At 54.2% G+C, this 12,542-nt stretch overlaps 1 protein-coding gene across 1 annotated transcript in view; it reads left to right on the forward strand.

Moving 5' to 3' along the window:
- Positions 1 to 12,542, forward strand: part of DNMT1 (DNA methyltransferase 1) — a 39,504-nt gene that overhangs the window by 26,224 nt on the left and 738 nt on the right. Inside the window, 21 exon segments of the mRNA XM_033134571.1 lie at positions 1,031 to 1,146; positions 1,303 to 1,507; positions 1,584 to 1,717; positions 2,727 to 2,900; positions 4,581 to 4,758; positions 4,760 to 4,803; positions 5,820 to 6,012; positions 6,756 to 6,793; positions 6,795 to 6,838; positions 7,037 to 7,165; positions 7,317 to 7,599; positions 7,916 to 8,061; positions 9,100 to 9,185; positions 9,187 to 9,266; positions 9,611 to 9,710; positions 9,712 to 9,789; positions 10,439 to 10,601; positions 10,604 to 10,633; positions 10,985 to 11,148; positions 11,324 to 11,440; positions 12,392 to 12,482. Coding sequence (XP_032990462.1) covers positions 1,031 to 1,146; positions 1,303 to 1,507; positions 1,584 to 1,717; positions 2,727 to 2,900; positions 4,581 to 4,758; positions 4,760 to 4,803; positions 5,820 to 6,012; positions 6,756 to 6,793; positions 6,795 to 6,838; positions 7,037 to 7,165; positions 7,317 to 7,599; positions 7,916 to 8,061; positions 9,100 to 9,185; positions 9,187 to 9,266; positions 9,611 to 9,710; positions 9,712 to 9,789; positions 10,439 to 10,601; positions 10,604 to 10,633; positions 10,985 to 11,148; positions 11,324 to 11,440; positions 12,392 to 12,482 — 2,593 coding nt within the window.

A 12,542-nucleotide genomic window follows, 5' to 3' on the forward strand; every position in this document is an offset into this window, starting at 1 on the left:
CCCTCCTGAGAAGCGAGTTGTCTCCTGCTCTCGCCACCCAGCCTCTTTAGCAGCCTGAATCCCGCTCGCTTGTCTCTTGAAAGGAGCAGGGTTGGCTGTGAGGCCAAGGCTCGTGGCCACACACCAGAAATGTGTTTTTGCTTGTGTGCTGAAAGACTCGGTTTCTCTAAGGTTCCAAGATAGGTATTTGACACAGTTCTAAGGGTGTCAGGCTGCTTCCTCTCCAAGCTTGTTTGAAGAGAGTTGTCGACATCCCCTCTGGCCTGGGAGTGGGTGTCTTTGAGGCACTAGCAGATTGCCTCCTGGTCATTCTGTCTAAGAATGACCTCCCCGCCTAAGGCTCAGTTCCTTTCCTAAAGCTGGAGAGGGAATGTCCTCAGCGCTGCTTCCTTGACGTCCAGAGCCAAGGGCATGGTCAGTTCATTGAGCAAGTGTGAGGCCTCCCTGCCCTGCCGTTTGCTGCTCCAGGCCTGGGCATGACTCAGCCCCTGCCCTGTGCTGCTGATGGTAGGGGCAGGAGGGCAGGCCTCCCACTTCTGAGCAGGCAGGGGGCGAGCTGCAGGGGCGCTGGGGCTGCGGAGGCTTTCCCGAGGAGGCGACGTCTAAGCCGAGGCCCAGAAGGCAGGAGAGGAGCTACCCCACGAAGATCTGGTGCAGAAGCAGGGCAGAAGGCCTGGGGTGGGAGAAGAGAGGCCTGTGGCTGCGGGAGGAGCCGGGGGTGGGATGCAGCTTTAGGACCACGGTGAAGAGCTAGCAGCGGTGCTGGAACCTCAAATGCTGGAAGCGGATTCGCTGCGGACACGTAAGGGTGCAGCTGACAGGAGAGGAACATGCGTGTCCTTTGCTACAGGCTTCCAGCCTGGGGAGGTGGATGTTCTCTGTAGGAGCCAGGCTGGAATGGCTCGTGACTTCTTCACGAAATCATTATGGCTTATACCTTTGTATAAAGTAACAAGGACACCATGCAGGTCAAGCCTAGTGTGCACCCTCAGACCCATCCCCACCTGAAATCCACTGTCTTTGTTTTCAGACTGATGGCAAGAAGACTTTCTATAAGAAGGTATGCATTGACTCGGAAACCCTGGAAGTGGGGGACTGTGTCTCTGTTATTCCAGATGACTCCTCAAAACCACTGTACTTGGCAAGGTTTGTATCTTTCCCTTTGCTGGACTTCAGCACACACTTCCTCTTGAACAGCAGCAGCAACTCTGTCCTAGACGGAAATGAAAAAAAAAAAAGTCCCTAAGTAGACGTGGAGCAGATCAAGTTGGAACTTTCTTCCTCCTGCTCTTTTGATTCCAGGGTCACGGCGTTGTGGGAAGATAACAGCCAAGGGCAAATGTTTCATGCCCATTGGTTCTGTGCCGGCACAGACACTGTTCTTGGGGCCACATCAGACCCCCTGGAGCTGTTCCTGGTAGACGAATGTGAGGACATGCAGCTGTCATACATTCATAGCAAGGTGACGGTCGTCTATAAAGCTCCATCGGAAAACTGGGCCTTGGAGGTGAGTGCCCAGCGCCTGTCGCGTGCCGCTCTCTCAGTGGGTGGGCTCATGCCTGATAGCGTCCCTGTCCCCAAAGGGAGGCATGGACCCCGAGGCCCTGATGGCGGAGGACGATGGGAAGACCTATTTCTACCAGCTGTGGTACGACCAAGACTACGCAAGATTTGAGTCCCCTCCAAACACCCAGCCGACAGAGGACAACAAGTACAAGTGAGTGTAGGGGCTGGGCCCTGGCGCTGTCCCTTCTCGGGGAGGACAACGTGCTTTTGTGTGAGTCCCTCTAGCTTTTTACAAACTTCTGTCTGCTGGGTTTGTTTCCCTGGTACCGTCTGGTTGTTTCTTTGCTAACTGCAGACCAGTCTGGCTGTGTGGCGATGGTTTTAGGTGTATGGACAGCCTGGTGCTGAGTTACCTTGACGAGAAGCTCTTGTGTCCAGGAGCAGGGTTTATGATTCCATTTCCAACCCTTTTGAATGTTCCTCAGCGTCTGGACCACAGATTTCACATGTTTTCTTTCATTTCTTAGGTATCTTCTCTCATAAGTGAGATCTTTGGTTCCATTTTATTCTAACTGGTAGGTGACTACCCTTAGGGAGTCTTGGCTTTTTTTTTTTTTAAATGTTAAGTGCCTACACCTTCCTTTCTAACCTCTGTGCCTCCCTTGTTTTGACTGAAAGTGGCGCTGGTGCCTCCATAGCAACGGTGGGATAAAGCCTGGGAGGGCTCTCTAGATGCTTCTGGTGTTTTCCAATCGGCCTGCTCTGCCTTTTGACTTGATCTCCATGTTGAAAGTGGTCTCCAATCCTCCTTTAAGGAATAATACTGAACTTTACCTAATACCTCTTTAGCCTTTATAGAGATAATAGTATGCGCCTCCTCTGATATTTTGAGTTCCTACCTGAACCACTGACTGTACTCTTGCTCCTGGCACATTCCTCACCATACTCTAGATTCTGTTTGTTGATGTCTTAGGTTTTTACAGCGAATACTCAAAAGTGGGATTGGCTTGGCATTTTCTTGTGTTGTATATATCTCTGGGCTTTGGTCCCAAATAAGAGTTTTCAAAGTGTGAACATAAAGTACAGGAAAGCCAGTTCCTTTAAACATCTGCAGATGTTTTTTCTTGGTCATCAGAGTCTCTGGGTTAAGCCAGCAACTGCTGCTGCAGTCACCACCTGCCACCTCAGGGCCTTTGGTTGTTTGTCCCTTTCCCCTTCAGGTTCTGCGCATGCTGTGCCCGTCTGGCTGAAATAAGGCAAAAGGAATTTCCCAGGGTCATGGAGCAGCTCGAGGACCTGGACGGCCGGGTTCTGTACAGCTCGGCCACCAAGGATGGCAGCCAGTATCGAGTGGGTGACGGCGTGTACCTCCTTCCCGAGGCCTTCACATTCAAGTGAGTGCCCCCGTGGCTCAGTACAGGGTTGGCTTTGGAATGTCCCCGACCCTGCACTCCAGTACCAGCTGCTGCCTGAGCCAGCACACTGGCTGGCATCTGTGGTGATCAGACAGTATCCAGCTGTCCAGTGCAGAGCGACTGCAGTTCCGTTGCAGAGTGAAGCTGTGAGTCTGTGAAAGAAGTCAGAGAGAGCACCAGAGTCAGTGGTAAGCCCACCCAGCTCGGCCTCTGACCAGCTTGTGAGGCTTGGGCCGGAGACCCCCTCCTCTCAGTCCCCACTGGTCTGATGGGGACAGAGAGGAGGGTCTCGCCTGCCAGGCCCGTAGGATTGAGTGAGTTGAAAGAGGTGCTTAGCGTGTTTCCCTGAAAAGAAGACCGGGTCTTATATTAATTTTTGCTCCAAAAGATGCATTCGGGCTTATGTTCAGGGGATGTATCCTGAAAAATCACGCTAGGGCTTGTTTTCCAGTTAGGTCTTGTTTTTGGGGAAACACGGTAGCACAGTGCCTGGCTTAGAGTAAAGACTGAATGAATGTGACCTAATTCCTGATAACGGGAAATGCATCAAAAGACTTCTTTGCGTATCAGAGGGCTGAGGCTCTTCAGAGAAAAATCAAAGCCACAGATATTTTCCACACTTTATCCATTCTAAGAACTGGTACATGGTTGGCGTAACAACCAACATTTTCCCAATTTAGTTCGGTTTCTCGGCTTGCAATTCCGTTTTCCTGGAGTCCCAGTTGGAACCCAGCCCCCAACCGCAGTTCAGTTATGATGAATTACAAACACGGAGAGCAGGGTCCTTTCAGCCTGGCTGTCTGTACGTCACCCCCCCTAGCACTGATTGTCCTTGGCATGAAGTGGGGGCTGCCTGGAATGCTGTTTCCCAGGTGCTCCCGGTGTAGCAGGAGCGTCAGCACAGGTGCTCAGTCGCCTTATGAGCCCGTCAGACCCTGAAGGGGGGGCCTGGTGGGAAGGAAGTGCGGCTGCCGCCTTCCTAGTGGCAGTCGTCAGAGAATGCAGCCCAGCCACCTTGGCAGCTAATCAGATGACTGACTTCATCACAGTGGGGCCAAATTCGGCTCGCCCAGACTGCCAGTCTCTTGTCCCTGCCTTCTCCAGTATCACCTCTAGGTCAGGAGACTGTGGGTTATACCATGGTAATAACCCCAACTGCAGAAGTTCGCTTCTTTCCTGTACTGTGTCCGTCACGGTTCAGTAGGGAACTTGGCCTGTTATGTCACTCAGGAACCTGGGCTGGCAGAGTTGCCACCTTCTCAAAAGCTGTCAGTCTCTGAGGCAAGGGAAAGCACGCTAGAGGCTCTCCTGGCAGTAACCCGCTCCCCCCCCCCCCAGAAGTCCTGTGGGTCACTTCTCTCACTCAGTGAGCAGAACGAGTCATATCCTAGGAAGCTCACTCCTGCCATGTAGCGGGGAGCTGGGAGTATTCGAACAACCCAGCACCTACCATGGCCAGCAGTGCACAGACGGGACAATGCTCGTTTTAAACAGTGGGCGAGATTTAATCTTTGTCTAAATCTTTTCTAAGGGTACTTAGCTGCACTAATTTGTGAGGTGTTTGAATTTAAATGGCATTGTCACTGGTTGGTCGTGCTGAACTACCCACCTATTTTAAGGTTTAATGTTGAGTTACATGTAACGTATGCTTCTGTGCAGCATCAAGCTGTCTAGTCCTGTGAAACGCCCACGGAAGGAGCCTGTGGATGAAGATCTGTACCCGGAACACTACCGGAAATACTCTGACTACATCAAAGGCAGCAACCTGGACGCCCCTGAGCCATACCGAATTGGCCGCATCAAAGAGATCTTCTGTGTCAAGAAGTGCAACGGCAGGCCCCAATGAGACGGACATCAAGATCAGAGTGAACAAGTTCTACAGGTCAGTGAGGGCTCTGCTCCTCCCGGAGACTGCAGACTCTTCCTGAAGGCTCTGCCTCAAAGGGGGTTGTAACATAGCACACCCAGTGATGTTTAAGAGTTAGGTAGAGGTAGCTGTTTTTCGAGTTTCTGATTACCTGGTGAGTGCTGACAGTGAGTCAGATATTTCATAGGCTTGCTTTTAAAGCGACTGAGTTCTCTCTCGCATAGAAATCTTTCAGCTGTGACAAAGGGCAGTGTGACAAAGGCGGGGGGAGTGTCCTGGGCTCTTTGTGAGGCACCCACAGAGAACCTCGAGTTCTATTTATGACTGTCTGCGTTCGCCCTTCCCCCTCAGCCCTCCCTGCTTTCATCTTCCTGTTTCTCCCAGCCCTGCCTTGTGTCCTGGGGTTTCTCTCTGTCTACACTTCTCCCCAGGTCTTGGCTGTACCTAGTCTTTTTTTGGGACCCTAGTCACTGGTAGTGGTTAGGAGCTAACCTGAAACTAAGCCATACAGATAGTTATGACATTGCTTCACTTCTTGACTAATGTGTATCAGAGAATTTCTTGAAGTTTCGTAATAATCAGTTGTAACAATGGGAAAGAAAGGAGAAGTCTGGCTGGCATAGGCGAGAGAAGGAAGGTCTAGACATGCTTCCTCACAGGAGGCAGGCAGCTGCTGTCTGGACACAGGGCCGGTTTGTTTGGGCTGCAGTGGGGGCACAAAGAGCAAGCAAACCATTTAACAAACTATAAGGTCTCATGTTCAGTTATGTGTGACGTTTTGCTTCTCTGCGGCATCAAGCTGTCTAGTCCTGTGAGATGCCCACAGAAGGAGCATTTGTTGCAAAGAACCCTACTCAGTTATAGTGTGTAGTGCCAGCTAAGGGGGGGGACAGTAATGAAGCTGAGCTAATTGAGGGGGGGGTCAAGGTCTTTACCCACGGATTCTGAGCACCTCCAGGAATGCGGTGCCCTTGAATCCTTGCCTGCTTATGGCAAGAGAGAAATGCTAACACAGACACCTCTGCGCACAGGCCAGAGAACACGCACAAGTCCACGCCGGCCAGTTACCACGCAGACATCAACCTGCTGTACTGGAGCGACGAGGAGGCCGTGGTGGACTTCAAGGCTGTGCAGGGCCGCTGCACCGTGGAGTACGGGGAGGACCTGCCCGGGTGCCTGCAGGACTTCTCAGCCGGAGGCCCGGACCGCTTCTACTTCCTCGAGGTGGTGCTCTGGGCTCCCTGGAGGGTGGGGCTCGGTCCACTCGCAGCCCCTGAAAAAGCAGAGTGTCATTATCTAGAGTACAAATCTATGACATTCAAGTCTGGAACTTAATCCTTTTGCTTTTTAAAAAGCACAGATAAGAAGTGTAATAGTTGAGTGTCCGAAGGTAACTAAAATTTATTAAAGACTAGACCGACTGGTGCCTTAGTTAGGGAGAGGGGCTCCTTCCCCAGGGAAACAGCCCTGCCTCTCGGTCCCGCCAGCCCAGGTTGTCTGCGTCCAGGCGGGGCCACACACCATGCAGGGGCCCTGGTTATCAAGAGAAGATCTAACACTCTGTTGACTAAGCTAATAATTGCTTTCACATTGTCTGCTTGTGGCCTTTCTGATTGGTTTGTCTCTTAGAATGAGACGTGCCTGTGTTTCCCTGGTTCTCGTGTGGAGAGCCTCATCAGACCGTGTGGTCTGTCGGTGTAACACTTTGCCTATTTTTAGAATGAGTAGTTCAGGCACTTATAATAGCAGGAATCTCAATGTCAGTCACATAAAATATTTGTATTAATAGAATGCTTTTTGCTTTTTATTTTTCGTTTGAAGTATAGTAAAATCCAAGTACTTTTATTGGTGGCTAATTGCTTATGACCATAATCAGGGAGAAATGAAGTGGATCTTATCAAATTAACTTGTTAGAGAGGGGGCCAGTGTATTTCTCTGCCAGACTGTTGTGGTTCTTCCCTTCTCAGGCCTATAATGCCAAGAGTAAAAGCTTGAAGATCCTCCCACCATGCCCGTAGCCCTGGAAATAAAGGGAAAGGGAAGGGAAAAGGTATGTCATTACTCCATGGGGTTCTTTTCAAGTCCATCTTCTATAACTCGGGATACTTAAGATCAGTATAAAGAACAGCCTCTAATGTTACTTCATTCTCTGTGTTAACAACTCAAAAGGAGGCCGTCTCTGAATCAGTAAGGTATTTGAAGAAAGCAAGTCATGGCTGTGATTTGATTTGTGGCCTGTCTCCTCCAGGGAAAGGCAGGGCAAAGTCTCAGACACGTGAGCAAGCGAAACCTGAGGCGGAAATTCCGCTCCCGAAACTGCGGACCCTGGATGTGTTTTCTGGCTGCGGGGGGTTGTCGGAAGGATTCCACCAAGCAGGTAAAGGCCAGGAGGTTTTCTGTCTGCCCAGCTAGTAAAACCAGACCAGGCCCGTTCTGTCTGGAAGGGCTTTCTGGTTCTGGTCACTTTTCTGACTCGGAAGTCTCATTCCACAAGGTTCAAAGCCCGTCTTTGTCTCTGTATCCTCCAGGCATCTCAGAAACGCTGTGGGCCATTGAGATGTGGGACCCCGCAGCCCAGGCATTTCGGCTGAACAATCCTGGGTCCACGGTGTTCACAGAGGACTGCAACGTCCTGCTGAAGCTGGTCATGGCCGGGGAGGTGACCAACTCCCGTGGCCAGAAGCTGCCTCAAAAAGGAGATGTGGAGATGCTGTGCGGCGGGCCGCCCTGCCAAGGCTTCAGCGGCATGAACCGCTTCAATTCTCGTACCTACTCCAAGTTCAAGAACTCTCTGGTGGTCTCCTTCCTCAGGTGAATGGAGCAGAGGCCCCTCTGTGTTCAGTGCTGCCTGTGGGTGACTGGACAGCCATCCCTGGGGCTGCTGCACTAGCCGTGCTGGGGAGCAGTAAGTGCTTAGCTTCGCTGCTGCTGGAGGCCATCTGCTGAGGTGAGACCCGGCCTTTGCCTTCAGGAAGTTCGCGGCTCACTTTCCACTGGGGAGAAACCTCAAGAGTTGGGAGGTGCAACTTCTCCACAGCCAAACGTCAAGCATTCAGGAATGGCTTTTGGTAGAGTAGGTCTTCTCTTACCGCACGCTTATTCTTATGGTCTCTTCCACCTCCCACAGCTACTGTGACTACTACCGGCCGCGGTACTTCCTCCTGGAGAATGTCAGAAACTTTGTCTCCTTCAAGCGTTCCATGGTCCTGAAGCTCACGCTCCGCTGCCTGGTCCGCATGGGCTATCAGTGCACCTTTGGCGTGTTGCAGGTGGGTCCCCCAGGGAACGGGGCGGAGCTGGGAGGATGGACATGGACCAGAGGGGTCAGTGGTGCCCTGCAGTGCTGGTGAGGGTGGGGAGACGGCCTCTGTGAAGCTCTCTGCATTTAGATCTGAAAGCTCAGAGCCGGTGTTCCAGCAAGTCCACCTTCTACAGAGCTGTACCTCGTGTGCCTGAGGAAGGGCCAAGTGCAAGGGGGTTCTTGGCCACATTGTTTCCCTCGACAGGAATGGTGGTGGCCAAGTAGATGCTCTAGGCAGAGGTTAGATCTCCACGGAGGGGTGAGTGAGGCCCGGTTGGCAGAACGACACATAGACCAAACTGTTACAGGATAAAAAGCAAGTGTGTCCTCTGTGTGAATGTACGTGCATACAGACACCTAGAGAAGGTAGGGGCGGGGGGGGGGGTGTCGCACTGCAGGTGGCTACCAGGGTCTTTATCTGCAGGGACAGCTATTTGGGGTGGCCCCAGGGTAGTCGGCCTTACCTGTAAACAGCCACACTGTGTGTGCCCATTCAGGAATTGCTGGCATAACTAACACTGAAACAACTATTAAATGGGAGGGGAGGTTGGCTGCAAAGCCGTCTGTGAGTGAGCGAGCGCTGAGCCGCATGGCTCCCCAGTTCAGCCTCTGCTATCTCAGGCTCACTGCTCAAGCCTGCTTGGCTGCTGTGTTCTCTGTCCCTGTGAACACGGGCTGCCAGCTCAGCGCTGGGCTCCCTGGCGTCTCCTCTGGCCTCCTCCCCGTGCATGCTGAGACACAGGGCCCCTTGCAGTGCTCTCTAAAGAGCTGGCTGGATCCCCAGTAGGGTTCACTCCATTTTCTCCACTGGCTGCCACATGGAATCTGTGTTCTTCCATCTGGTCCCACTTGGTCTCGTCAGGAGTAAACCTGCTGGGTTAATTAAGGGCTCTCCAGGTGAGCTCTACACCAGCCAGCCCCTCCATAAAGTGGGGTGCCACTTACCCTGGTCCTTGATTCCTCAGTCGGAGGTGCCCGTTGACCCGTGTGTGTGACTCTTCCTTGCACAGGTGGTCAGTATGGCGTGGCCCAGACACGGCGGCGGGCCATTATCCTGGCCGCGGCCCCTGGGGAGAAGCTGCCCCTGTTCCCAGAGGCCACTGCATGTATTTGCGCCCCGGGCCTGCCAGCTGAGTGTCGTCGTGGATGACAAGAAGTTTGTCAGCAACATCACCAGGTAGGAGCCCCTGCTCACCCTGCTGTTCACGGGCTTGTGAGCGTTACCCTGGGAGGTTTGGCATTGGCCACTGCCACCTCCGGCCTTGAGTTGTGACCGCCGAGTAAGCACTGCATACAGAGTAGTGGCCGGATGCTTGCTGTATCACGAGCAAAACCCACACAGGCCCATCCCCTTCCCTGACGGAGTCTCAGAAGAACGCTGCCCGTGTGGCCTCAGATGGCCCTTTGACCTCTGATTTGTGTGGTCCTCTGGAGAGGACAGTACAGCAGTCAGGAGATGGCAGCTATGACTCAAGAACAGTATGCGTTCCCCGAGGTGTGACTGTGCCATGCTCCATGCAGGCTGAGCTCAGGCCCGTTCCGAACCATCACTGTGCGTGACACCATGTCCGACCTCCCTGAGATCCGGAATGGAGCTTCAGCGCTGGAGATCTCGTACAACGGGGGAGCCTCAGTCCTGGTTCCAGAGGCAGCTCCGGGGCTCGCAGTACCAGCCCATCCTCAGGGACCACATCTGTAAGGTAACACTCGCCGTCGGAGGGGCCTCCTTCCAGCTGCCTCATGGGAACACGGACCTACAGAAAGCCCAGCTGGGCTCAGGGTGGGAAGCAGGATCTGCCCCAGCCTCCCTCCAGCTCTTCTGCTCTTGGCCCCTGACCGAAACCACTGTCATCTTGACTGGCTCCCAGCCTTGCCCCCTCACTGCCTCCTGCTTCTCTTCTTGCCCCAATACCCATGCCCTCCACAGTGGTCTGCAGTCGTGTAAAGCATCGATCAGAGTGTCTGCTCTTCCTGGAATAGGCCTGGAGTGGTGTGTGTGCTCACTGCCCCCTCGGCCTGACCTCTGTCGCCACTCCTGTTTTCTGCGTGTTGTCCCAAATATGCCAAACCTGGCCCTTTGTACCCCCAGCTCCCCACTCCTCACACTGCAGGCTCAGCTCAGATGTCCTCCCACGCTGGCCCTGAGCCATCCTTCACCTGTTCCCCCCACATTATTCTGCATCCCTACTCTGTCTTCATGGCACCTGTTTAACCCCTGAGTTGTCCATTTGGGTGATTGTCAGCCCCAATGGGAGTCAGCCCCTTGGGGGTTCTTGGTCGTTGTCCCACAGCAGATGCTCAGATGTTCCCTGAGTTTGGTGACAGCTGGGCCCTGCTGCCCTCTTTCAGGACATGAGCGCGTTGGTGGCTGCCCGCATGCGGCACATCCCCCTGGCGCCGGGCTCAGACTGGCGCGACCTGCCCAACATTGAGGTGCGGCTGTCCGATGGCACCATGACCAGAAAGCTGCGGTACACCTACCACGACAAGAAGAACGGCTGCAGTAGCACTGGGGCCTCCGTGGGGTCTGCTCCTGTGTGGAAGGTGGGACCCGTTTGTGCCCTCGGTGTGGCTTCCCTCCAGTTTATGGGAAGCGCCTGCCCCCTCAGGTTCTAATCCTCCCATAGCTGTCCAGGGGGCTCAGGGACGGGGCACTGCTTCTTGGGGTCTCCCACCAGGAGCTACTGGGTGCTGCCACTCAGGACCCAGAAGCCCTGGGCAGGGCACACATGCCGAGCCTGGGTGACTGCAGTAAATAGTGTGAAAGCACGAGTGGTAAAAGTGGTGCCTGCAGACTGTCAGCTGCTGTCGCTGGGTGGGCTCCGCACGCTGTGGGTACCTTCCCGGGCTGCCCTGTTCTGTGACGGCGGCCTCACTGCAGCCCTCTCCCAGCAGGCAAAGCCTGTGACTCCACAGCCAGACAGTTCAACACACTCATCCCCTGGTGCTTGCCCCACACCGGGAACAGGCACAACCACTGGGCTGGCCTCTACGGACGGCTCGAGTGGGACGGCTTCTTCAGCACGACCGTCACCAACCCTGAGCCCATGGGCAAGCAGGTAGGTCAGAGGACCGGGGGCAGGCCTAGGAGGGGGCGAAGGCACGGCTGCCCCTGCTCACCTCCTGCCTCAGTGCTGATGGACACAGGCCCACAGAACGGCTGAGTCCTAAGGCCAGACCTGCCCACGGCGCAGTTTTCATCCCTGCCCCACCCATCTTGCCTCTTGCCCACAGGGTCGCGTGCTCCACCCTGAGCAGCACCGTGTGGTGAGCGTGCGGGAGTGCGCCCGCTCCCAGGGCTTCCCGGACACCTACAGGCTGTTCGGCAACATCCTGGACAAGCACCGGCAGGTCAGTGGAGTGGAGCCGGCCTGGTTCTCCTCTGGCCTTGAGGAGGGGCTGGTGGAGGGAGGCTCCTCTGCCCTTGACCTGGGTGGAGCGTCGTTCAGCAGGGAGCACAGCTCATATGGTCACTTCTGAGGGGATCTGATTGGCTTCAGCACTACCCCAGAGGGACGGCCAGGAAGGAGGGTCCCTGTCTCTCGGCCCAGAGTGCGTAAGGGTCAGGATGAGTCACTAAGCCTGTTGGCTGCCAGTTACAGCGCTGAGGCAGATTTATCCCTCAGAGGGATAAAGCTTCCAACGCAGTGCATTTCAGAGAGGGAGCAGACTACCATGTTTCCCCGAAAATAAGACCTAACCGGAAAATAAGCCCTAGCATGATTTTTCAGGATGACATCTGATCATAAGCCCTAATGCGTATTTTGGAGCAAAAATTAATATAAGACCCGGTGTTATTTTCGGGGAAACATGGTAAATACACAGTGGTGAAAATTCACTGTTGCTGAGGATAGAGGTGAATCGACAATTCCTCACTGATTCTCAGGGTGTTGCGTTGGCTTCTTAAATGAATGTATTTCTATCCCAGCAATGCACGCATATGGCTTAAAACGCCCACAGTGCCTGGGGTTGTATCAGCAGCCTCGTGTTTCACGCTTTCCCCCCAATCCTGTTCTCTAGAAGCAGCCTCTCTCAGCTGGAAGAGAAGCATGGTGGCTTCTGGATCTTAGAGTTTTTCTAAAGCCCTGAAAGGCCCCTTCTCTGTGGGTGGTTCTTGACACCGTGGTGTTTGGAGTGGGAGGATAGCCCAATTGGCAGGTCCGAGGCCATCGTGCTGGAAGGGCTTCCAGGACCCGTGTGAGCGTGAGGCCAGGGACCCAGTGTCCCATCCTTGTGCTGGCGGGAGGGGGGCGTTGACCCCGGCTGGGCCAAACCAGGCATCGGCCTCCTTCACTTCTGCAGGTGGGTAACGCCGTGCCGCCGCCCCTGGCCAAGGCCATTGGCTTGGAGATCAAGCGCTGTATGTTGGCCAAAGCTCGAGAGAGTGCCTCAGGTATGGCGAGGGTGGTGGGCCGGGGCCAGCCAGGGTATAACTGTAGGCTCTGGGACTCCA

This window comes from Rhinolophus ferrumequinum, chromosome 18 (assembly GCF_004115265.2).
Source record: "Rhinolophus ferrumequinum isolate MPI-CBG mRhiFer1 chromosome 18, mRhiFer1_v1.p, whole genome shotgun sequence".
In the NCBI taxonomy this organism is placed as follows: Eukaryota; Metazoa; Chordata; class Mammalia; order Chiroptera; family Rhinolophidae; genus Rhinolophus; species Rhinolophus ferrumequinum.